General features: G+C 40.7%; 2 protein-coding genes across 3 annotated transcripts in view; one reads left to right on the plus strand and one right to left on the minus strand.

Annotated features, from left to right (window-relative positions):
• LOC137298479 (macrophage mannose receptor 1-like) overlaps positions 1 to 14,797 on the plus strand; it is a 49,585-nt gene extending 34,788 nt beyond the window's left edge. The window contains exons 29-42 of the mRNA XM_067830762.1: positions 578 to 790; positions 1,704 to 1,885; positions 2,034 to 2,098; positions 2,494 to 2,606; positions 3,736 to 3,870; positions 4,192 to 4,320; positions 4,509 to 4,681; positions 5,271 to 5,373; positions 5,724 to 5,968; positions 6,867 to 7,035; positions 7,865 to 8,152; positions 9,976 to 10,152; positions 11,678 to 11,845; positions 12,263 to 14,797. Of these exons, the coding sequence (XP_067686863.1) occupies positions 578 to 790; positions 1,704 to 1,885; positions 2,034 to 2,098; positions 2,494 to 2,606; positions 3,736 to 3,870; positions 4,192 to 4,320; positions 4,509 to 4,681; positions 5,271 to 5,373; positions 5,724 to 5,968; positions 6,867 to 7,035; positions 7,865 to 8,152; positions 9,976 to 10,152; positions 11,678 to 11,845; positions 12,263 to 12,504 (2,402 nt within the window). The 3' untranslated portion in view covers positions 12,505 to 14,797. The remainder of the gene's footprint in view (positions 1 to 577; positions 791 to 1,703; positions 1,886 to 2,033; positions 2,099 to 2,493; positions 2,607 to 3,735; positions 3,871 to 4,191; positions 4,321 to 4,508; positions 4,682 to 5,270; positions 5,374 to 5,723; positions 5,969 to 6,866; positions 7,036 to 7,864; positions 8,153 to 9,975; positions 10,153 to 11,677; positions 11,846 to 12,262) is intronic.
• A 3,593-nt stretch (positions 14,798 to 18,390) lies between these two features.
• LOC137298227 (C1q-related factor-like) overlaps positions 18,391 to 26,600 on the minus strand; it is a 62,257-nt gene continuing 54,047 nt past the window's right edge. For both annotated transcript variants that reach the window (XM_067830397.1, XM_067830398.1), the window contains exons 3-4: positions 21,915 to 22,123; positions 18,391 to 21,081 (exon numbers count right to left, since the gene is read on the minus strand). In XM_067830397.1, the coding sequence (XP_067686498.1) occupies positions 20,872 to 21,081; positions 21,915 to 22,123 (419 nt within the window). In that variant the 3' untranslated portion in view covers positions 18,391 to 20,871. The remainder of the gene's footprint in view (positions 21,082 to 21,914; positions 22,124 to 26,600) is intronic.

The raw sequence follows: 26,600 nt of genomic DNA on the forward strand, positions 1-26,600 counted from the left end.
AGACAGCATGTCACTTGAAGTCGAACTGAAAGATTCGTGGGAAGTAGCGTAGTGGCATAGGAGCCACGTCATCCAGACAGTGATCTGTCTTGGTGGTGGTTCAGGGGAATCTGGCTGCACATTGGTACATCAGCGTAATTCTTACACCTCACCTTCTTTCGAAAATCAACTCACCGGAAGCACTGTTTCAATATGACAAATTTACACAACACTACGGATTTTCTTCAAAATTCAACAGTAATTCTTTTGCCGTGGTCTTCAAGACTCCCAGCTCGACAGAACATCTGCAGGAGGAGAACGTGCCAACGGACCAAACAATCTAGGAGTAGTCCACATGGCCTAGTCAGTGGACGTGTTCAACCTCAGTCTAAAATAACATTAAATGAAATATGAGCATAATAAAAAAAGCCATTTGATATAATGCTGTACAATTTCGATGCCTACAGTGGTAAAATGCTTGCACCCCTCTTCAAGTATCCACCTGTGCTTTTGCTGGATTATTGCTGTATACAGCATAAACATTATTCATTTGTCATGTCGTGCGTACAATGACATTCTGACGTACTGCAAATTGCAGGCTTTGTATGGACTGACGGCACCCCCTTTGACTACGCGAATTGGTACCTCGGCGAACCCAACAACTCCGGCGACAACGAGGACTGTGTGGAGTTCAATCAGGTCACCAAGCAGTGGAACGACAACAGCTGCTTTGTTGCCAAAGACTTCATCTGTGAGATCCCTCGTGGTACCACCGTCCCGACAACGACAATACAGACGACCACGCCAATGGGTATCGTACTAGTCATTTCTGATTGTATTCACTTGTCAACTGACCTGCAAAAGAATGTACACGCTCATGTTTGATAGTGACTGAAATAATACTGATAAAAATAAGGAGTAGTTATGAAGTTTTCTACGTTTTTCGCTAAAAGATTAAAGGCTAAAACTTTATCAGGCGACAAAGTACACTTTTTGTCAGACTTCCAACTGTATTAACCTCAACAGTGACTGCGCCATTCTCCTCTGCCCCTCGTTATCGGACATACCGTATGGCCCTTGGTATCGGACGTCACGATGCATGTCTGGGTTTTTCTGTTGTTTTTTATTTTCTCTGTGCATTAGATTTACCGTCGGTAAGTGTTGAATTTGGCATATTAGAAAGGAAATGCAGTTCACTCTAACCATGTAAAGTGTAACAAAGTACTCAGCCGTCTTTGTACTTTATTATAGTTCAGTGAGTGAGTGAGTTTAGTTTTATGCCCCATTCAGCAATATTCCAGCTATATGACGGCGGTCAGTAAATAGTCCAGTCTGGACCAAACAATCCAGTGACCAACAACATGAGCATCGATCTGCGCAATTGGGAATCGATGACAACTGTCAACCAAATCAGCGAGCCTGACCACCCGATCCCGTTAGTCGCCTCTTACGGCAAGCATAGTCGCCTTTTATGGCAAGCATGAGTTGCTGAAGGCCTATTTTACCCCGTCACCTTCACGGGTCTACTATAGTTCAGGGCAAAGGTGTACATAATCACAGTCACTATAAATGGGTGTATGTTGAATTTCTTCGATAAGGTGGCCCACCCCTGCACCAGTATTAGCACAGGTGTCTGGAAGCACTGTTATCCGGATTTGTGTACATCCAACCTCAGGATACAGTGTGACACATGATATAAGATGCTTATATTCGTGCCCCCTTAGTTGCATGTGCGGGTCCCGACAGCGGCTGGGAATACCACAACGGCAGCTGCTACTTCGTCTCACCTGCGTGGGGCGCAGACGCTAAAAAGACGTGGTATGAAGCCCGCAGATACTGCAACAGTAAGGGTGGGGACCTCGCCAGCATCCACGACATAGACGTCAACAACTTCCTTACCTCGCTGGTACGTTTATTTGGTGGTGTTGTCTCATGATGCATTTCACTGTAGAACTGGCGGCGTCAATGTCGACCATAACAGAACGCCGGGAGTGGAAAATGAAGAAAGCAAGTTACTGTTGTTTCAACGACTCACGTGTTTCTGTTGTTTCCAGATAACAAAGCGGTCGAACGGGATATACTGGATTGGCCTGAATCAGCTGGGAGGAGACAACTATGCGTATGTTCTGTAGCTCACCTCCCTCAGTTACTCGTCCCATGAATAAGTGACAAACTGTGACAATCTCAGAGGCTCTTTCGAAGAGTGGGACGTTTTCTGTTTATTGTGTTCTGAGTCAGTTGTCGGAAGCAGTGACTCCGTTTGTACTTCTCTGTCTTACTTGTTTGGGATCAGTAAATCTTTTCATTCTCTTTTTAACTTGTTTGAAACTTTTGTTTTCATTCTTGCTCTATCAGATATTTTGAGGCAGTAGATCTGTTTATTTCTTGCTTTACCAGATGTTCGGAATGATTCGTTCAGTATATTCCTCGCTTTGCCAGCTGTACAGGAAAAGTTAGTTTGTTTGACCCCTGTCTTGTTACCTGGTTGGCATGATTATTTCCTTGTGTTACTAGCTGGACGGATGGATCACCGTCGGACTTTGTGAAATGGAAGCCAGGCGAGCCGAATGATGCGTTTGGTGGTCAGCTGTGCGTGGACATATACGGAGGGACCACCGCAGGACCAGGTAAGGGGGTGTGGAATGAGTGCATTGTGTTTTACCCCATTGTCGAAGCTGCGTGTACATGAATGAAAAACCAGGTCGACTAATTGCTGGTAAATTGTCCACACAGTGTAGTTTCGAAAACGGCAAGGTTATACATTGCGAATTGTTCCTACCATGTTTCACAAAGTAATGGACACGTACGTTGAGATGTATTACAATATATGCATATTCACCATGTTAAAGTCAATTTGTGAAATGATTAAGAGGATCAACCATTTCGCCATTTGGCGTCATTTTGTGTAACAAAAATCAATATACCTCAGTCGTTTCCTGCAACTTCATTTCATCTATATGTGAAGTGGTCTGTAAGGTGAGGCTGCTCTAGACATGCAAATGTCAAACCAAGCAGGAGTAAATGCATCAACGCTAAACTGTAGTGCAATAGTTGCTGCCATGATAGTTAGTGACAATACGTGATGTTGAAATTGTGATCCACTCTTGTAGATTAACTTATTAATTGCAATTTCTTGAAATGACTGAAGTATATTGATTGTTACATGAAATGACGCGAAATGGCCGACCCCTCTAAGTCATTTCTCAAAATGACTGAATTGTTTAGTCAGTTCACGAAATGACTGATTTCACAATCTGTCGGTAGCATATTATACTAGTACTTGCAACAACACTATACGTACACATCTACACTATCTGCATGCATCTACATGTACTTTAACAAAATCTACATATGCATAGACGATGCCCACATGTACTTTCACTATATGTACACTTACGTACACTGTGTCCACATCTAATTATATAATTACACAATAGTCCCAAGTGATTTGACAGTCTCCATGGCGTAGTGGAATGAGCTTCTGGGTTGGTTGGAAAGTGAGTAATTCGATACAGACACAGAATATATTAAATGGGTCTGATTTGTTTTGGAGTTTTCAAAACTACACGCTGGTTAATTAAAATACGTTGATAAACCACACACGGGTATATCGTTATAAGTTATGTATGACACGTATGCATGCACATATATGTTATGCATGTGTATGTAGTATCTACATATACTGGCAACAGAGCTAAATATACCTACACCTTAGCTCAATAAGTCAACCGTCTAGTTACATATACCTACATACAGGGTTGTGGAACGACGACAACTGCATGGACAGCAATGGCTACATCTGCAAGAAATTCAACGGCACAACATCCACGGCAACACCGTCCCCAACCCCAACGCTGGTGGGAGGATGTCCAGCTGGCTTCTCACCTGTTGGTAAGAGCAGGTCCCATGGCCATAGAGCACTGTCACGTTTTGGACTCTTTCTCCCAGCATTTGTAAATTGGGAATATTTCCAGTCACATCACCCGTTTCCTATTTTCCATAATCAATACATTGTCAGCTTTGTAAACACACATTGCTGGATCAAAGAATCCAAACAAAGACTTGCGAAGGTTTCCTTTACGGCACGTGCCTTTCTTCGTTTTTGATTATTGCAAAGATGGTATACTGAATATCTTGCTTGTTGGTAACCTTGTGTGTGGTTTTAATTCATATGGATGAATATAAATGTCCTCATTTTGCCTTATATTACAGACAACAAGTGCTTCAGTATTGGCGGACGTACTACCGTTGACCAGAAAAACTGGACCGAGGCACGTGACCAATGTCGTAAAGTTGGAAAAAATTTCGACATTGCGAGTATTAACAGTTATATCGAACAAGGTGGGTCAGGATTGGTGCGATAAGGGTTTCATCCGTCTACATATGTACCGTTGAAAGAAGTATCGTAACATCTGCAAGATGAGATCTACTGAGCGGTAAGATAGCGTTATGAAGTTTGTGGCATGTTAAACATGTCGCAAAATGTACAAAAACCCGTACCTATCACTAAATATGCTCATGGTTTTCAGCTTCCTTACTGATGCTAATGAAAGAAGCTGGTATATCCGATTCTATATGGATTGGTCTGAACGACCAAAACACCAACGGCCATTATGTCTGGCAGGACAACTCCGAAGTGACGTACACCAACTGGAACAAAGGAGAACCCAGCGACCGCTACACGTACATGCATTACAACAGGGTGAGTGGGGGATGGCGAGCTTAACTCGCGTTTAAGTGGTCGTGCAGGTGCAAATGGTCAACTTGGGGGATTCCTGAGAAAGATTTGATCACAGAGAATCTAGGATACTCGAATATGGTTCCGGTCGTTAAGCGTTACTGCTGAAGCCCATGGAGAATGATGACAAAAGCTGAGACAGCAATTGATGCGTCTCTGCTTAACAAAATGTTTGTGGACAGAACTAGTAATGTGAATAATGGGTGTGGAATCCTTACTCACTCTGAACAATTAATAACATGAATGTTGAGTGTTTATTCCTACTCACAATGAACACTTACTAACGTGAATGTTGGTTGTGGATTCCTTAATCACATGAACAATTATTAACGTGAACGTTGAGTGTGGATTCCTTGATCACCATGAACAATTACTAACGTGAATGTTGAGTGTATATTCCTCCTGACCATGAACAATTACTAACGTGAATGTTGGGTGTGGATTCCTTAATCACATGAACAATTACTAACGTGAAAGTTCAGTGTGGATTCCTTCTCACCATGAACAATGCCTAACGCAAATGTTGAGTGTGGATTCCTTACTGTCCTTGCAGGAGGACTGTGTGTCAGTGTTGACCAACTCTGGAGCAGCACTAGGTCGCTGGAATGACGAAAGGTGCAGCGAGAAGAAGGGATTCGTCTGTCAAACTTATAAGAGTGAGTGTCATAGTCTGTGTTTTCTTGTATCTTTCTCGTGGTACTCGTTATGAAATTACCTCGAGAAATTATTGGGTCTAATTACTAAAGAACAACGTCATATTGCTGATGTATTGCTGTCTGTAGTATATTACATCATTCTATAACAGACACACATTAGCTTCAGTCTCTTTCTTAATGTATACGTGGCGTTTTACCCAGAATCCTTCTTCGGCCATTGTTTCTCATGTTAATGTTATTGTTATGTATAAATACTCCTTGTTATCATGAAACTGCATCGCATCAAAACTAAACGTTTAGAGCACTCTGAGTCCACAACTATCAGATCCATGACGTATTTGTCTCCCTAGGTACCGCCTACACCACCACTGCGCCGTCGCTGACAACTTGCAAACCTGGATACCAACACTACGGCACGAGTTGCTACCGTGTTGTGACGTCAGCCGCAGCATGGCAGGCAGCGCAGACGACATGTCAGGCCGATCAAGGGAACCTCGTGTCTATCACCGACTTGTATGAACAGTCATTTGTTGACACGATAGCTCACGTCAACAATGTAGCTGGAGGCTTTTGGATTGGACTTTCTGATAAAAAGGTATATCCCTCAATTACGTTCAACTTGCAGAATGTATGCCAGTTTCGATATTTCTTCAATTTTTGATCATTTCGATCTCTTGCTAATTTAGTATTCATTACTTTACAGGTGAGAATATCTTTTTTGTTATTTCCAGTCAGGATTTAGATATTGTTTGCCACTTTGCTACATTTTAAACTGTGTGAACATTGGTTGTTACCAAAAAGGAAGGACATGCATTACGTTGTGTCGAGAATGATTTAAGTGGCCCATATTCATAATTTCCCTAGCTTTTGTACCTTTGGTCCCTGGCAATTGATATACCTATCGTTGGTAAAGGGACCGTTTATAATTAGTGACTGGTAGGGGTTCGGGGTTAAGATGATGAGTGTAAGGAGGCAGGGGCTCACTCATTCTGTTCTATAGAGTTTGGATGGGAGTCGCTTACTTCGTAAACAACTTTCAGGAGGATCATTTGCATTGTTCATGCCTCCCATAATAATCACCACCACCCTCCTATTGAACAATAATGAGCAGTCCCAAATCGAGACGCAACATTTCTGTAGATAGAAATAGACAGAAATCCGTATGTCGAACAATAGTTATTACGAACAACTGTAGGTTACAGCAAATCACATCATTAGAAGGGTGCTTGCCATACAATATACTCTTTATTGCTTAATCCGTCTGCACCTCCGAGTCTCTTTATGATAAATAACTCCATTCAACCTAAATCAAAAGAGTGCAAATGAAAACATTCTAGCTCGAACAGTTTATGTGAAAGAGATTTAATTGTGTTCAATGACTTGACTTTGTAATTAAACCAGTTGTATATCATACATGTAGTTTACCTTCCTTAGTATTTGTCCGTTATTGGTCTTTGATGCCCTCCCATCTAAGTATATGTCTTCATCCGCAGACCCCTGGTATCTACGGATGGTATGACGGTTGGCCTGTCTTGTTTACCCGATGGGGTAAGGACGAACCCACTCGGAACGCCAACGAGGGATGTGTGGCTCAACAAGGCCTGACGTGGAATGATACACTCTGTGCCCAAAGTCTACCTTTCATCTGCGAAATAAGTTCAAGTAAGGGAGAATAACCGCATATTTCCTGAAACTATTCAATGTCAGAAAGAGAGTTTTATGGGCGTCAACTTCTTCATTACGAGGAACGCAGCACTTCAGAGTATATACTTACTCCTTTAACAAGCAGAGAGCTCCATAAACCCTCTTCCTAATGTGCCGCTTCTAAATGCTATTCAAACAATATTCAAAAACTTTCTGAAATATATCCCTTCTATAAAGTTCAGTGTTTTATCATGATGATGCTTTATCATAACGCAGTATCTATGGCAGTGGGTATTTTGGAAACATCTGTTTACCATCACTTCAGATCTCCTGTGGTCAGGTTTAAACTTGAAATATACTGCACCGTGACATATATGTTATGAATAATGTGTACCTCTTCTTTGGAACAGATTTCATGTCACTTCATTTCATTTCTGCCATTTGCCTTCATTTCTTTCCAAAGGAGTTTCCTTTGTATCATACACTTCCCGACACTTCTATGTTTCGTGGCTAAAACCGACACAAACAGGCCCCGTTATTTGGTGTTGAATTATTTGATACAAATATCAAAGATATGCTGTGGACCGTACATTTGCGCTGTTGTTGACCGTTTTCAAGGGACGCTTTGATTACCTGACCTTGCCATTTCCTTATCAAATGCAATTTTCGAGTACATTGTTTTTTGCGGTGTAACCAGCCATGATATTCCTCTGTAATAACAAAGATTTTCAGTGGTGTTCAATGATTTGGAATACCCATGATCGACGTACTATGTTGTTTATGTTTCAAACGTTACTGGACTATTTCCATTATATAAGTCCATTGTCAACCTCTCTGTCACCTGCAGCGACACCACCACCGACCTCACCCGTTCCCCCAGGCTTCTGTCCAGACAAATCGTGGACGCCACACGGCGACTTCTGCTACTTTGCTGCTCCTACTGAGCGGAAGTCGTGGCCCGATGCCAACTTTCTGTGCCAAGAGATGGGGATGGAGCTCATCAGTATACACAGTCAGGAAGAACTGGACTTTGTCAAAACCCTGCTTGAAGCAAGCAAGCCGGCGTCCTCGAGCTACTCATTCAGCTACTTCAACAGACCCAATGTTTGGATTGGCCTTCAAAAATCCAGAAATGGTAAGCAAAATGGATAAAGAAGCGTTACCCAGTGTGTTTGTGTGTGTTGCGGGGTGGGGGGGATTTCGGGAGTTAGGGGATAAACCCACTGTGTTTGAAGATCAGACATGCTGTACTGAAATGATGGCGACTAAATTCGATTGGAACCGAACGTGCAGCGTGGGGTTTCAATTGTAATATTTAGTCGCCATCAGTTCAGTATAGCATGTCCCTGATTTTCAAACACAGTAGGTTTATCTCCATTCTACCATGACCCATTTAAAATCGAACTTCCTCGCTCTGCGGAAGACACTGCGTGATCCGGCAAAGGATGAGAGGCCAGTTAATCTCATCTGTGAATGGAGTGGTTGGTGCCTTTCGTATTTTATAAACATTTCAACATAAAAAAATATTCTGTCTAAAGAAAACAAACAACTGTTTATTCAATGCAATAATGTAATGCCTAAGAGCTTGTTTTTATCATCCCAACGATTGAAACCATCCTAATGATTTGTTTGCCGTGATACTCTACCACCTTGGTTACACAATAATGGAATCGTCTGACCTACTTATTTTCATGAAAGTGGAGTTACGCAATAGTTAGAAATGGCGGACGAGACAGTGTTTACATTTTGCGAAAGTTTTAAATTTGTCGTGAAAGTGGAAAATACTTGACTGGATGTCGAATCAGAACCCCCCAGAATCGAAGAATAGATCCTTTTGTGATACACCTACGATCTGTATCTCATCAAAAACTGTTGATTTTTACGCTCGGCGAGTGTTGATTTTCCTTTCATGTACGTGCCTCCACCCCGGCAGGCGGCAAAAGAGTGACAGCGCCGTGTTGTCAAAATGTGTGTACATGCGACTAATTTGGGATTTCTGGAAACTTTGTATTCATCATGGATTGATATATTCATGACAAACTTTTCTCAAAGTCTACGAACATAACAGTGAATGCCTTGCGGGGAAGATGGTAGAGCAGAACTCCGGTGGTTCAATTTTTTACGTACAGATGTTATTGTGACATGATAGAGTATGAGTAGCATAAATCTGGTGTTTCGCCAGAACCGTTATCTTCCCATTCTAAATTGAACGAAATATTCCATATTCGAGATAGGTAAATGTTTACTAACGTTTTGCTGCACAATTTTGTATAGATAGGGGTGTATTTTGGCAAGGCATTCTGATTTATAAATGTGTTAGATATTGTGTATGTTGATGGCTGTGTATTGTCATTGAATGATTTTATGATAGAGGGTAATATGATAGTGAAATTCCCATAGAATTGTGGAGGAAATATAATATAATTGTACTTTTTTAGTTTGAATAAATGTTTTTACATCACTGTCACATCAGTGTGTTTCCGTCGCATTTCCATCATCAGTCTGTTGTGTTCATATCAGCCATGTTGGTGGTCAAGCTGAAGTAGTGCGGCAATCTTGTATATACATGCGTAGTGAAGCGCCGTGAAATCAGACGCATGTTCAATCCAAAAATTTCGAACTGCATAGATCTATGTGGTAAATTCCTGAGTCAGCGTCAAAATCCATGGAGTTGTTGTTATGACCCGCCATCATTGTGGTCAAATGGAAGTAGTTCTCACAATAAGACTTGTTAATACGCGGTGAAATGGCCTAAAATCAAATGGCGTCAATCCAGAATTGATGCCGTCTGATTTTTCTGAACAACCAATCAGAATCCAGTATTTTCTTGAGTCATGGTAGAAATGCTTTTTAATGGCATTTGATAATATTTCATGCGCTCATTCAGGAGCAGATGTTCATCACTAGAGAGCAAGTATATAAGCTCTGCGCTTGGTATAACGCATTAACTATTTCCAGGAGGGTTTCGGTGGAGTGACGGGACGCCAGTCAATTTTTTCAAGTGGGCGTCCGGGGAACCCTCAGACGTGAACGGGACGAACAAGGAAAACTGTGTGGAATACTATCGCACCACCTACGTCTGGAACGACGTCGCCTGCCTCAACGCCAGATCGTATATTTGCAAAACCAAAAAAAGTAAGACATGTCTCAATGATGACCCTTTGATAATAATAAACAATAATAATGGCGATTTGTCATGCGCGATAATCCAAACACTAGTTCATGCTCAAAGCGCAGGGGGGAAGAGAGAGCGAGTCCGTTATATATAGACGAGAAAAGATAAGTTTTCAGCTTTGATTTGATTTTGCAACAGTCTGTTGCAATAATCAAGTCTGGAGGAAATCCGACAACTGATTAGAATCTCTTTACATTCCTTTGGGATGTACAACCGGATGTTCCTAACCAAATGATTTTAGTGCGATTTTCAAGTCTGGAAATCGCTGCTTCTTAATGATTACTTTAAGGAACTCCTTACCTGTTTAATAAGCTGGTTTGTTAGGTACTTAAGGAAGAACTCATCGAAATCCAAAGGGTCATATTAACGAGATGCCGCTATACACTAGTTTCTCCAGTGACTTGTTCTAAACCTTCTTTTGACGTTCTATTTATCAGAGTCGAATTCACTTCTCTACATAAAATTAATTGTTTGTCGTGCTTAATAGGTTAATATACTACATATTGTCCATGTCTTGTATGACAATACATCTTACAGAGCACTACAATAAATTTGTGAAAAAAGACACTTTTACTGATGAATTAAGTCTATTTCACGAACATTGGTTGATAAATTCTGACACTGATGGATAACATTCGCCTTAAGGCATCGATCTGTTTGAAGCTACCTTTCATCTGATTCCATCTAGTAAGATAGCATATCAATGCATTGTGTGGATTTACAGCCTTTTTATTATTTGGTTACCCTCCAACTTCTCAATGTCCATCAAGCAACATGTATGACACATACCATACGTTGTAATGATACCCTTCAAACTTTAAATGCCCACCAAACATCCGATGACACACAATTATTTAGAAACGTTTACAATTTTATGAACGACACGTGTTCCGGAAAAAGGCAAGCATATCCTGCTCAATCAGTAGAAGCTACTGCTTACACTCACAGTCATATCTTTGTAGTAGGGTAACCTACTAAGACGCAGCATTATGACATAGTGAGTGAAAGTCATAGTCGATGTAATCTGTTCATCTTCTGAAACTATACTTGAGATGCTGAATCAGAGAGTTTGAAGTCTTAAGAGTTTTTGCCTTACCAAAGACTGGAATACGAGAGCTTTGGGTTTTCTATGGATGTAATAGAAGCTGATATACATGGTGTCAGATTCTCAGGTTTCCCAATATATACTACAATATGGGAAAGTGGATGGTCGTGCAAATTTACACTTGTCAAAGGACAACAATAATACGTGACCTGCATTACTAGTTGCAAAAATTCCATGTCCTGTTGATGTCATGGTAACAGTTCGCTGACTTCGTGTGCAGGCAATTGGGAGCCTTCCTCTAGGAATACGGGTTAGAATCCCTCGTGGAACTCAACGCAAGAATCGGTACTTTACTGAAAAAGTGATATCCGAAAAATGTAACATACTTTTCTACAATTATAAGTTAACGGTGATTCTTGTTTGCTTTTGTATTTTTACAGCTATTCCTTCCACGACCACCGTCTCAACCACTACGACAACAACCACTACGACTACACCAGTAACTACAAAGCTAGTCACATTTAGACCCAAATTTAACCCTACTACTTCAACACAGACCACCTGGACTATACCCCCCAGGGTACCCAAGCAAGAGAAGCTCCACTCAGGTATTGTCAAATAGAGATCTTCTGTATATGATTGATTGAATTTATTTCTCTGATTGTTGTTTTACACCGCACCCAGCAATATTCCAGTTATATGACAGCAGTCTGTAGATAATCGAGTCACACAATCCAGTGATCAACATCATGAGCATCGATCTAAGTCATTGGGATACGATGACATGTGTCAACGCTCCAGACCATCCGATCCCCTTAGCTGCCTGGTCACTGAAGACCAATTCTAAGGGAGATCTTTCTGGGTTTCTGCAGATGATGCCTTCATACAACGAGACACTTACTGAACGTATTGTTTGAAACAAATTCTCTGTCCACAGAAAAAAAACAACTTTGTCCTCTCGAATAATTAACCCGTTGCATTTATATCATAAAAGCATTCACTTACGACTCCCCACCCTGTTCTAGGCGCGTCCCCGGGGCTCACTGCCGGTCAGATATCTGGCATATTGATCGGAGTAGCCAGTTTCCTCATCATCATCATAGTCATCATCATTGTTTGGCGGCGACGATATGCACCTCCGCCCTCCTCACCACCGTCTGGGTTTGACAACGCCCTCTTCTGCAAGGATACAGAAAATGTGTCGATGTCTAACGGCACAAACAAGAATAGTGTATATGTGAGTGGAGTGCCGACAGCAGAATGCTGACAGGGACGGTAGACACTTTGTTATTTCAAGCATACGACATCGTGCTGGTCGATAAATATTTCAGGAATCAAGGAAAGGTACTGGCAAACAAGGATAAGTTGACAATTGACCCGTATTAGCATGTATGAGTGCCGCCCACTGACGCTCGCCATTGTGAGTGACGGGGCTGCAGGTTGTCCGCGATCGCATCAACGCTACACCGGTCTTTTATGAGCAAGGCGTGTGCAACTAAGCGCTCAAACAATTTCATCGTCATGTACTGCAAATGCACTAGCCTACATCTGCTGTATCTTTCACAACCCAAATAGGTTTGTTCATTGACATGCCCCGCCGACTTCTCGAAAACAACTTATCCTTGTTTGCCAGGAGATTCGCAAGGTATGACCTGAGACGGTTGATAGTCATTACATCGATCCCTCTTCATGCTGCCATGGAGATGGAAATCTATGAAACAACGCATATGTACAGTTAATTCCTTATTTTATTTGAGGCCCACAAGGTAAGATAGGACAAATGTTATGGTGATCATTTTACGAACGCTTCTGCTGGACACTGGGGCCGACGTTCATTTCCCAAAAACGTACTGGCATGCGAATGAGTGATTACTAATGCCTTAACGCTGTTTTACCAATATTAACGTCACGGGGTTGGGAATATCTGGGTTTGCACATTGTACCTTTGTATGGAATCGAAACAGGTGCGATGAGAGAACGCCTTAATCACTTGCCTACACCACGGCCCCTTATGGCGGCTGTTTCTTACGAAAACTAGATTTATTATTAAATACGGCAATGGCGTCATGCTACCTTTCTCTGTATAGATAAAATTAAACATGAAAATTAGGGGTGTTAAAAAGAACGGCATTTGTCAATATAAGTAAACAGGGGCATTGCTGTTTACATTTATGTGTTATTGGCAACCAACATAACTGGCATATCTGTTTGTCTTTGGCAATTATCTGTCATATAGTCATACTATGCTTTGTATTCATCCATGTCTAAGTCAACTAACCGGAAAATCGGGAAAACGATAATGTGAGAAAGGTATAACAGGTCGTGTTTGCGGATACGCGACTACTTTTTGAAGGCATTTATGACAATGGAACATTATTGTTCTTTTTTTCCACCTTCCATTTCTACCCGAATCATATCTTCATGAAATCATCATAATCTCTTTGAATGTCAGTTATAGACCCAAGCTCATGGGGTATTTCCTGTATTGTTCCTTTAGTAGTGATAGGGTTAGACTTACTTGATCCAAATTCATCGCCCAGAAGCAAACATGTTCGTGTTTGTAATAGACGAACTGACACCCAGGCACTCTGACTGTTATATTCTGATACTCTGACGATTCCCAATTGCATAATGCCTTGGTGGCACCAGTGATTATATATTGGTTGGGATTTCGTCTTTCGCTACGTTTTGTGGTGCGCTTTCTCCTTTCAAAGCAATATTATATACGGTATTTTATATTGAAATGCATTGTATGTCTTATAGCTGTAACCGAAGTACTAGCAGGCTATCAATAGATACGCTTGTTTACATATTAATTGGAACTGTATGCAATATCTCTCAACATTTTGAATAAAAAAAACAAAACAATTTCAACAGTGATGTATAACGTGCTGCTAAAGAGGTTACGGACCATCAAGTTCTTTCATACAAATTTAGTTACCATGTTATGTGAATGTCTAACTCCCAAAAGTATCATAAAATGAACGGCCGGATTAGAAGCAGGTGTATCCAATTAGTCTTCGTTCAAATGTTAGAGTGACCCTAATTTATATATGATTTTACATCAGCCCCTATTGCATGGCTCATACTCTTTGCATATAACTGAAGTGTTATTACAGTTGGGTGAATGAAAGATCATGGTAAAAGCGAAAGTGTAAATACCGAATGAATGTGAACATCTTCCGATGACTTCCCCGAAGGACCTATTCACCATACCCGTCTGTGTTTGTGTGTGAAGTGACATTTGTGCATGAAGGAGTTATCAGTTATAATATTTGGAATTTCTTGCATAATTTGCATGAAACAAGAAACACGAACATTAGTTGCCATGTGAGTAGGGAAGCCTCTCATAAGGGAGATAACTCTTGCTAACCACAAGAGTCATTGTCCAGTACTTCTCCAGATACACAATCGTTACTATTTTAGCATTTTGAATGTTTAGTTCAGAACTTTAATAGTTTCTTAGCATTGTACATAGCATTCAGTTTACTATTAACATTCCTCATGTACATTTATTTCCTGGAGCTTTGTTACTTTCTTATTAAAGAAGTGGATTTTTTTATCGTGTGTTCGTTTCTTTCTTTCAATGTTACCAGTATTCCAGCTCTATGAAGGAAGGAGGTCTGTAAATATGCGTGTCTAGTCCAGACAGTTTCAAAACTGACGTCGTGGGCATGATTCGATGCAGATGGTATAGGATGAACATGGTAACAGAACCCGGCCACCCGATCGCCTCTGACATGTACATGATGCCGAAGATCAGTTATAACTGGGCGAGAAAATGGTATTTATTGAATGTTAGAGAGACTCAGTCATGTATCGTCTTATATTGCTTCAGTGTAATAGTATGGGAGTAGATTTATTGTATATAGTTTTTTTTAATTATAGTTTCCGCTGCCTGAATGAATTATTATTAGGCCATATATTTACACACCATAGAGTCAACAAATGACAAACCATGGCATACAACCGCAGTGAAACCGCTTTATCCTTATAAACCCCGGACACTGACACGCATCCGGCAACCGTCGTCCATTTTGCCACAATATGTTCTTACCCTTTGAAAACATTCTCTCTGTGAAAAACAAGAACGCTGGTACGAGTTTGAAGCGAAGCAGAAAACATTCGCTAAAACGCAAATAACACGGCGGCCGTCCGAAAACTTCTGTATCGTACATTTCTTCAAAACGTGAAAAACGCAATTGTTGAACTTTGGTCCTGATTCACGTGCATGATTGTAGTATATACCGATGTTGGACAGAGCAAGCATTGGCCTACTCTCACCGAAAATACACCAGGAATATACCCAGACGTAAGCAAGCGTAGCGAGACTGGGTCATCGGTATGGCCAATATGGAGGCTTCACGTCATCTGGCAAGAACCTTCAAGTGGATTCACGTTACCATCAGAAAATTGATAAACCGTCACAGCAAACAAGCCAGACCAAAGACCGCTCAAGATTGATAAGACCAAGTCACGACACCGACCAAAGACCGCTGCATCCGGTAGATCCATTTCCGGAAAACTTTCGCGAAAACGTCAACTGCGGCGACAGCACTAGGGGAAGTCATCAGCAGACGAACAGTCCGTAGACGAGTTGGTATGTCTGCAGCTGGTATACGGGCCTATCGCCCCCTCCATGAAATAGCTTTGACCCGTCTACACCGTCAACGCAGACTGCCATGGACTCGAACTTGGCGTCAGTGGCAGCGACGTCAGAAAGTGCTCTTTTCAGATGAAAGTACGTCAAGTCGGATTAGAAGCGATGGCAGAGTTCAAAGTGTTCGATGTAGAAGTTCAACTCGTCACATGGATTCTTTATCGATATATGTTTGGTAACCACCCGCTTTTCACACACATGAACAAAAACGCAATTGCTGCTGCTGCTGCTGCTCCTCCTCCTCCTCCTCCTCCTCCTCCTACTACTACTACTGCTACTGCTACTGCTACTACTACTACTACATATGGCCGACTACTAGTAACGTTAGCAGTAGTAGTTGTAGCAGCAGCAAGTAGTAGTAGTAGTAGTAGTAGTAGTAGGACCCGTGAAGACATGAAGATCCCGGTTAGAATTTATCTTCAGCACCCATTAATGTCTGGTCCAGGTGTTGCTTACATACCGCCACAACAAAAAAATACACAACTCATGAACAAAATTGTTCACAACAAAAAAAAAACTGATCTGGAAATGTCAGTATTTGAAATGTCTAGCGATCTCCAATGCATTTTTGTTCTTCTCATATTTCAACTTTCCATCACTAGTGAAAATAATCGACAACAGTGTTTTGTACACGTGCAGCTTGACCATTCAAGTCAGGTAATGTGGATAAAGCAGTCCCGGATGTCAAATGAGCCATCAGTTGAGGGATTTATGCGACACTTCTATTGCAAGGACCAAATGTCTAGTGAGGTTGGTACCGATGGTTTGCAGTTATGGGAGCTCTCATGATTCAAGTCATTTACTGATTTCCCTCTCCTTTTAGCCAGACCGTGTCTTGAACAGAACATTTACTGGGTCCGCCGGTGATAAGAGAACGCTAATATTTAACTAAAACCTGGGGTCATCGCCATTTGAGTTTTTTCATAGACACATGCGGGGCGTTGTGTGAAGCCTATTTCTGATGTCCACCACCTTGATATTGCTGGAATTTGCTTAGACTGGCGTAAAACAATACTCACTCACTGGTCAACTAGTCGTACACATCTATTACTAATTCCAATTTCCAATGACCGCGAAATGGATTTGTTGCTTTTATGAGCATGTAACGACTCTGAGCGGTCGTACGTGAAGTTTTGATATTGGATTTCAAACGAAATAATCTTTGGCGATGATGATGTCATGACTTCCTATCCCCAAAGCTCCATTCTGTATCGCTTGTACACCATCCAGTCCTCTTATCGTCCGAATCATGCACTGTGAGTTGCGTTGCATTTTATTTTATAGAGATTCTTTTATAGTGTTCCTTGCCAAAGATAAAACTTTTTCCATTTTCTGAAGCATGGGATGAGCACGAAAGGAGGATGTCATCCACTACCGGAGTGTATCAATCATTGGATGTTCTTCAAAGATAATCAAGTTTTGGATACCCTTGGATATTGCTTTGTATAGCAAGGTTGTTTGCCAAGAGGAGTGAACGTTACAAATGCCCAATATTCCAGCAACCCCAGATTTTCGATATCCACTTTACATATGTCCACATTCCGACATCCCGTTAGTCGCCTTTAACAACAAGCATTGGGTTCTTGAAGATACATTCTATCTAAGAGAGTGCTAGCAGCAACAGTAACATTCGAGGTAAAATGCTTTTAAAATGGTTATAGGTGGGATTTTTACATTTGACGCGCTACCGAAAAAATCATGTCCGATTTAATTATTAATTTTGATCGTGGGTTCGAATCCCGGTTGGTACTGATTATGTTTCCCGGTTTTTCAGCTACATACACCAGTTGCTTCTTGGTTCTTGTTTCCACGTAAGTGTTCAGCCACGAGACGACCGTCACAAGCTTGCATCTCGTTACAGCAACATTTTGTTTACACACCGTGATATAACTGAAAATACAGGAGCTAGTATTGCTGAAAATAATACGTTCTGGGAAAGGGAATTTATCTGGCTTTGTTTCAGTGTGAATCGCGGCTGTATTTTCCAGAATTTACCACCCAGAATTCTCCCATAATCGAGAGTGGGGTGTTTGACAACTTTGTGCGCGTTACATCCCTTTCCTTCTTTACATGTGTATGGATATGGACCCAGGACGTATTATTTTCAGCAATACAAAAGCATGTGACTGAAAAACTCTTGATACAGAAGATAGCCAAACATACTCGCTCAGTACCCGTGAAGATCTTCAGTAAACCATTCTTGTTGAAATAAGAGACTAAGGTGATCGGATTGTCAGGGTCGCTGACTTGGTTGGCACATGTTATCGTACCCTAAGTGCATAGATCGATGCTCATGCTGCTGATCACTGGATTCTCTGGTCCAGGCTAGATTGTTTACTGTTCAGCTAGAGTATTGCTGAGTGCAGCGTTATAGAACAAGGAAACAAGCAGGAAAATACTCACTTTATCATAAATTATAGTTTCTCACAGAACCAGTCATAGTATGCATTAAAATATTATTTACTGCCTAATAAGAAACACAAAAAATCCAATGACTATATATTTTATTTCAACAAGCGTAGAGAACAATACTATTTGTACAAACATATATCACATTTGAATTCACAACCGTGGAAATTCTACAGTGTTAAAAACAATAACAGCATCTGCTGTCAGAAACAAATACCGCCCACGTGACTTCCTACACGTCACGTGTAACACGCAGTCTACCTGATTGACGTAACGATCTGAGAGCACACGGTAGCAGCGAGGCGAGTCTCTGACGGCGGGGTATAATAAGGCAACGGACCTGATGGTGCACTGCCACCGCGAGGACTTGAACCAATATGAAGTGGTGGGGGTTAACGTTGCGTAACATTTACATAGCGTACAATTACATAGCGTATGTACGTACGTAAGTACGTACGTGCGCGTGAACACTGGGTTACCATTCCTATATTTATACATAGTATAATGAATATGCGTCGATCCAGTCGTTGTTCTCTCCCTTTAAGCAGACAGGGAAATTATGTTTTAACGTGGTTGGTTTGTGGTTGGCTGGAATCAAACAACCGATCTTCGGCTCTGAAAAATTCTCACAAAACCATGGAGGTGGTCAGAACGGAGGGACACAACCCTGTGGTACTGGCAAGTGTATATAGACTGAAACGGTTAGCTGTACATGTATTAGCTACACTGCTATAAGGGCGGCTAGTTTCATTACAAGCGAAACAACAAGCAGGGAGAGCTTGGATTATGAAAATGAGATCGTGTCCAGCATGGTTACGATGTCTATGCTTCGGAAATGACATTGTTGTATGTATATATCATATAGGTTTTCCGGTATTATTAGAAGATGTTTTAAAGCGTCTGAAGCCCTCGTAACCTATATTCAGTGTAGGCTGTGTGATGAACATTTTAGTAGTTATTACATGAATCGAGTTGTTTCCTAGGTAGTCAAACATATAATTTATTATAGAGAAGATCCATGTACATTGTGTGTTCAACCTAATGCAAGAGAATGCTGAATAAGATATCTGTGCTAAAATAAGAGGAAAACGTTAGGTGTACAGTGTTATGAAGAATGTATTGTACAAACAAAATCTTTCTATACAATATCTGAATTATCACCAATGAGCCCTGTTATACTCATGGCGCATAGTTTCTTGGAAACACAGTTGATACAGCATCTGAATTATTAGTTGTTAGCTTCCTTATATTAATATATGCATGAGTATAATATGGTAAGACAATAAAAATCGGAGTAAATAGTATGAACTGTTTGGTGCTGGGTGTATTGTGCTATAGTTTTTGTAAGTATATTTTGGTATATAGTGTTACACCTAACCAGGTGAATATCGCACAGAAGAAAGTCTTACGCGACTTACAGCAATGTTACAGCAATATCACCGCGGTAGACACCAGAAATGGGCTTCACACATGGTGCCCATGTTGGGAATCGAACCCGGCTCTTAGAGTTGACAAGCAGGCGCCTTAATCATGTGGCTACCCCACCACCCTTATTGATTCAAGCTCTGAGAGCTATGTCGTGCTTACTCCACCAAGAAACACTACCACCGAGATGGTTAACAAACTCTCCAGTTCTGGTAGTGATCGCGGATGGGACATAAAAAGGAAACTTCATTTAGACGTCTAAATGCAAAAAGCGAAAAATAAGAACAACCGTCTTAGCTTATATCTGATATGAAAATAAAAATCCTCATTATGCACAATGAAGTCAAGGAAACCTGACTGAATCGAACTAATGTATCTTTAAGAGCACACTGAATATGAATTCTAAAACACCACATTCTGGTATGGTTTTACAAATTCGCATGGTTTTGTAACACACCATGCAAGATGTCAAGAAACGGTTGGTTTACATACGATTCATGAAACAATATGTACATCACTTATACAACAATCAAACAATATCATGATCTATGTCTATACCGAACTAATATAGGAAGGCTATATTTGCTATGAACAATACGATATGTATGAAAGTCGTGGAAACATCCTGTTGCATAAACGAAGTCCTTCTGAACACAAGTACAATACTAAGTATGACACAGTTATCTCCCTTTACAAATATAGGGTTCAAGTTGGGCGTTAACACCACGGTGTTGCCACTGAAGATCTCGATGTCAGGAACACCATACCTTAATAATTATTCGTTTGCGTTTTGGTTTCTTTGACCTTTGTAACACATGGGGCGTATCTACCCATATATATCACCACTGTACGATTCACATAGGACCCATGAACCGGTCTTGCAGTTGACGTGTGTGTCATTAGCAAGACAAATGCTCTTTGTTTACATTCACAGTGTCATAATATCAAGTTAGGGACTAATAATTATCATTTACGAAAACAAAAGTTTTGAACTAGGTGTGTGAAATGACATCTTGCAGCTAGTAACACCACCCATGGGGCATGTCTGGCTTTAGAGTTCCACCAAAACTAAAGCCTTTCCGTTTTCATTTTCAGCTATCGTTATCCACATCCTCATCCATCTGCTTCACCCGTGGTGTCTCACTCTTGGTCCTTGAAGAGCAGGTGTCCAGAGAAGGTGGAGTACATGTAACCGTGGATGTAGGAGGCCCGCGACAACAGCACCAGCCACACCTGGTCCCCGCGGGACAAGTTCAAGATGGCGGAGTTGGAGGCTGACGCCCAGTAGGGAATGCTTTCAGCCCAAACCGTCGCCACCATTTCCCCTTTCTTCATAAGATTTACGGCTGCCTGTTGAGACATGAAATGAGGCGTGTTGGATGAAGTAACAATAGCTGTTTGTTTACATCCACGTTACATCACGTGTTCATACGTCCAAAATGTTCACCCATCGTGGTTTACAAAATAACTCAATTAATTTCTGACTGTACTTTTGAAGGTCTAATAAACAAACCAGTTTAGTTTTGGTAATTCCTGGTATTTTTTATCAAATCAAAAGACCTTTATTCCTCGTGACAAACGTAAAGAAAAAACTTCATTCTTTGATCCACGTCACAGTTGTCTCATAACGTGATGTACGTAGATATAATTACATCTCTATCATTAAAGAATAAGGCAATCTGTCGATATTGAAATCAAATGTCAAGTGTACTGACAAAACAATGTGCGAAATGCTTGACTTTCATATTGATAACCGATATTTCAGATAAGGAGTGGGCATCGGTAAGGATGCGAATTCTCAGATATTTATGACGGATTAGCAAATATCCATAACGTGAATTTGACCTAGAGGTTGATAACTTCATTCGGCAACTTGGTGTGTGATCGATGATCTTATGCTTGAGACTGTTACCAACATGATACTGCCCTATGGCGTATATACCTTTGGCTGATCACAGTGAAATAACAGGCCTTAGGGTTGGTTTTGTTTTGTAAGATGATAAACAGATAACAGTGTATAATGGACATATTCAACTTTTAACAGATGTTAATTCGTTAGGTTGTGTAGTAGAGCCACTACTCACTGTGTCTTTGGGCATATCTAAGCAGCGACAACAGTGGCCTTCTGTCCGTGTGTCTATCGAACTGTCTGTCCTCATCTGTCCGAGACTGTTGTTACTCACCCTCTGCCTCCCCTGAGCGGCGACGACGATGTTGAACATGTAAGTGCCGTTGTAGGGGGCGGTGTAGCGGCCGGATTTGGTGTCGAAGTCCCCACCCACGTTGGTTATGATTTTGTCGAAGAGCAGATCACTGTTCTGTTTCACCGGGCCACGGTTGTTCTTCAGGCCGACGAAGAACGCTGTTCGCCCAGGCACTGGGGCATCCTTACCTGAAACATTATTGAAACATTATTGAAACATTATTGAAACATTATGGAAATAGTATTGAAATCTCTATCACATAAACGTGCCACGTGTGTCATAAACGTCAACCCACATGGATTCTGTCATGGCAGTTTAACAGAGTAAGGCCAACATTTTGATTTCTCAACACCGTGGCGTGGAGTAAGATCTTATTTGGAAACAACCTGCTGCTATGTATGTCTTACTCATTTAATCAATTTCAAGTATTGATATTACTGTTGAGTTTCCATCAACGTTCGAGTGTTACTCATACATTAGGCTGCAACTCACAAGTGTTACTCCGTGTATTTGTGTTACTGGCATAGAGAACTTCATGATTTGTGTGTAAATCATAGAACACAGCTCAAAGTCGGCCTGTTACCTATAGATCTAGCTTCAACTCGGTGGTTCTCGCAGCTGTTACTCTAGGTATGTTAGTATCTGTACCTTCCAGTATCCTAAGATTTTGTATAAAATGCTTCGATGTCGATTCGTTACACGTAGAACATGCTTCAATGTCGGTCCGTTACACATAGAACATGCTTCAATGTCGGTCCGTTACACATACAACATGCTTTAATGTCGGTCCGTTACACATAAAACATGCTTCAATGTCGGTCCGTTACACGTAAAACATGCTTCAATGTCGGTCCGTTACACGCAGAACATGCTTCAATGTCGGTCCGTTACTCTCTGAACGTACTTCAATGTTCGTTTTGCACAAAATTTGTGTGCCACATGCTTTGCTTCAATATTCAGGTGACAAGGGACAATTTTATTCTGCGATAAGTCTTCATGGCCAAAAGCACATGAAAGTGCATTTATATATTTTACGAGTGCCAGTAGTATATGGTAGGTAGGTATATTTTCAAATATATGGACAGGTTTTGTGTATGTTCGGGTCTGTTAGACATCAACAGTTGGAACAATTTAACCATCGTAGGATATGTAAAATAATATGGAGTGAAAAGTTGATCTCACTTTCTGTCTCTCTCTGTCTCTCTCTGTCTCTCTCTCTCCCTCCATCTCTCTCTCTCTCTCTCTCTCTCTCTCTCTCTCTCTCACTTTACATATCTTTAGTTTTTGTCACTGTCACTGTCTATCCTTACAGCGTGTCGAAAAGGTACGCAAAATAGATCATAACTGCCAAAATCCTGGGATATCCAAACATAAGAAAAGTTCATCCAGAACAATAGCATACGAACCCCGAATTTACTTTACCGTTACTATCATACAGCTTCAGCATTTCGTAACACGCTTTATCATTACGACCTGGTTGCATACATAGAAGCCTACACTAATACCCCAAACAGTGACTGAAGTAACTTATACAAACTTGATATCTTCCAGCATCGATCGCCCAATACAACACGAGAAGAAGTAAATTTAGAAATACTAAGTATTCAAATACCTTTTACAAAATCAACTTTGAACTTTCACCATGTCCCCTGTAGAGGTGAAACCCCTTATTTCCGAGCCATATAATAATAATAGTGGCGTTATTTCGGTATCACATATTTTCTGAACTGCGTCAAATGGGAATGAAAGATAAAGTATGATTAACTTATAAAATGGGAACAAAGCCTTCCTGGATTGAACTGAAAGAGTTTCACAAGCCTTACATAAAAATTATCTTGAAGAAAATACAATATACCATGTTGGTAACCCGTAACTATTTTAATCTCTTTACTCGAGTAAGGCCACCTCTCTACACTCTTTAAACACCCACCATTTCTCAATACCAGTATATTTGATTTATCTAAGTAAAGCTCTAAACTCCACTTTAAGCAATATTTATGTACGAAAACTAATTTTTGTTGTAGTCCATTCACTGAATTGTCTACCAACACTATGTCGTCAGCAAAGTACAACAAGAGAATATCTTCAATTTCTTCAGTGACAAAAATACCTCGACTTAAACTTCTATTTAACTCTATTGCTTGCCTAGTAGTTAATGAAGAGATTAAAAAAACAGGGCTTAGCATACAGCCTTGACTAAGGTCGCAAGATGTTGAAAACGAATCAGTTTTACCTTTTAATTACTATACAATATCCGTTACTCAAAATGACGTTTTTCATGCATTAGTGTTACCGAAAGGGCTTCAATGTTGGTGGTTTTTTCGCAAAACTTGATTTCATGTTGGTTTTATTCACGAATAGTGCTGAAATTTGTTATTGGTAATGATAGTATTCTGTTGCAAAATTTCGAGTGTCACTTTGAGAACCTTCTTCTTCGTTGTGTGTTACTTGTAGAATTAGGTTATTGGTTAGGTGTATTTATTCGTTGTGGCCTTCCAAAAACTTGTCCCAATGTATTATTCATATACCCTGTTTTAATTTTCGAGTGTCACGCATAGAACTACCTACGATGTTTGTGTTTTGAAACATCCTGCATCAGTTTTTCTATTACTCAGATGCCCCGCCGTGTTTATATTTAACCTATTGAACTGGCAATTGCGGGATAGACTGGCAACACATACCTGTGCCATCGGAACCCTGAACTGATGTGTTTGAACAGTTGTTATGAAACTCGATACTACTACTCTACACGCATTCTTCTGTTGACGCGTTTGAGTGGCATATTTTAGAAGTTGAAAGTCAAATAGAATAAGTGTATATGGATGACAACTTCTTTAATACTAGAACACGACGTTTCGATGCAGGTTCTTGTATCGTTTTCAAGTGTAAATGATACAGGGAGAGAACAGGCGATATATAACCCTCTGGTGCTTGAACAGGTTTTATTAAACTCTAAAATGGTACCTTATACACGTTTTTCTCTAGTGCTTGAAGAGTTGTTATGAAACTCTATAACGGTACTCTACACGCGCCTTTCCCTGGTGCTTGAACAGGTTTTATAAAACTCTATAATGGTACCCTATACACGTTTTTCTCTAGTGTTTGAACAGGTGTTATGAAACTCTATAGCGGTACTCTACACACGCCTTTCCCTGGTCCTTGAAGAGTTGTTACTCATTTCTGTAATGGTACTCTACATGTGTCTTTTTCTGGTGCTGAACACAGTTGTTACCAAACTCTGTAATGCTACTCTACACGTGTCATTCCAAGTGCATTCTACCGGACAGTTATAGCTCGGTTGGGTTTACAGACTGCCGATTTCTTGCTCACAGTATCTCATTACTCAAACCTATCATACTTGAAAAGTCTCAGGTGGCCAGATGCTGCTTGTATTGATTCTCCTGTGTATCTGTATACCGACTCTGCAGACCAGTACTGTATGAAGACTATCAGACATCAGCTCTCTTCCAGGCATGCACAGCTAGGGCAAGAGACAGAGAACTGAGATGTCTTATCGTCATGTAGCATTAAACCCTTAATATCACGTTAACCGATCTACATATGTTAATGTGATTTCAGCCGATTGAAATATGGTACACATGGAATGATATGTACACAGAGAGTGGTATACACTCTACGAATGATGCCAACACAGAATGTTGTACACACCGACATTCAAGTGTATCTCATATCACATCATATCATGTATCATATCACAACATACCATACCATATTCTTATCGTATCGTATCTTCATTGAAGTCCTTAATGACATATGCTTCTGTGCATGAACCGACTTTACGCCACCAATGTCTGATAACAGAATGAAACACAAAGTGCGTGCATGCCATTTCATAACTGTGCCTTGAGTCTCTCGAAAAAATGTTTATATCACCAATCAATAATATCCCCGGTTTGTATCTGTTTTATCGATAAAACTGGATTACAATTATCAACCCATTGTTGCAAATAATCGACCGTGGAGAAGTGCAAGCACAAAATCGTTATCTTTAAAACGTTCAATCTGTCTTCAAAAGAGTCATAAGTTAATCGTTCGGTAAATTGAGTGAAAGGACGGTTCAGTAAGGACACTGTTGACACACTGCTGTGATGACGGGCAGTTACATATTACCAATTTGATTTACACACGCAAATGCCGTCTGAAAACCAGTCAGAGAAACGTGTCTCTGATGGAACATGTCCTTGTGATCTGGTCACAGAGACCAGATATCCTACTCGTTGTACCAACCAGACTTGAACATGTCTCTGGGTACCGAAATAGAACATTAAGCAACCATTAATATATATCGGGTTTTTTTCTATCGACAAGAACTCAGGACATTTTCACATTTCGTATGAATCAAATACATTAAGTTTACGAAAAGACTCCTTAAGAGTATGGCTTCTGTGATATGTAGCTTCCATTTTCGTCCTTTACATGGCATTTGAATATACATGCCCCAGAGCATTGGCCTTGTAACTGACTAGATTAGACCGCCTGCCAGGGCTAGACTACCCCTTCCCTTGAACGCAGAGTTTGAAGTAAGTGTCAGAGTAGACGGTAGAACTGATGCAATGTAAGTGCAGGAAAGTCGGGACTACACTGTTACGTGTACGTATCTTAATTGATTCCCGACGTAACAGCATTTACGAACAACGACTACGA

This window comes from Haliotis asinina, chromosome 10 (genome assembly GCF_037392515.1).
Source record: "Haliotis asinina isolate JCU_RB_2024 chromosome 10, JCU_Hal_asi_v2, whole genome shotgun sequence".
In the NCBI taxonomy this organism is placed as follows: Eukaryota; Metazoa; Mollusca; class Gastropoda; order Lepetellida; family Haliotidae; genus Haliotis; species Haliotis asinina.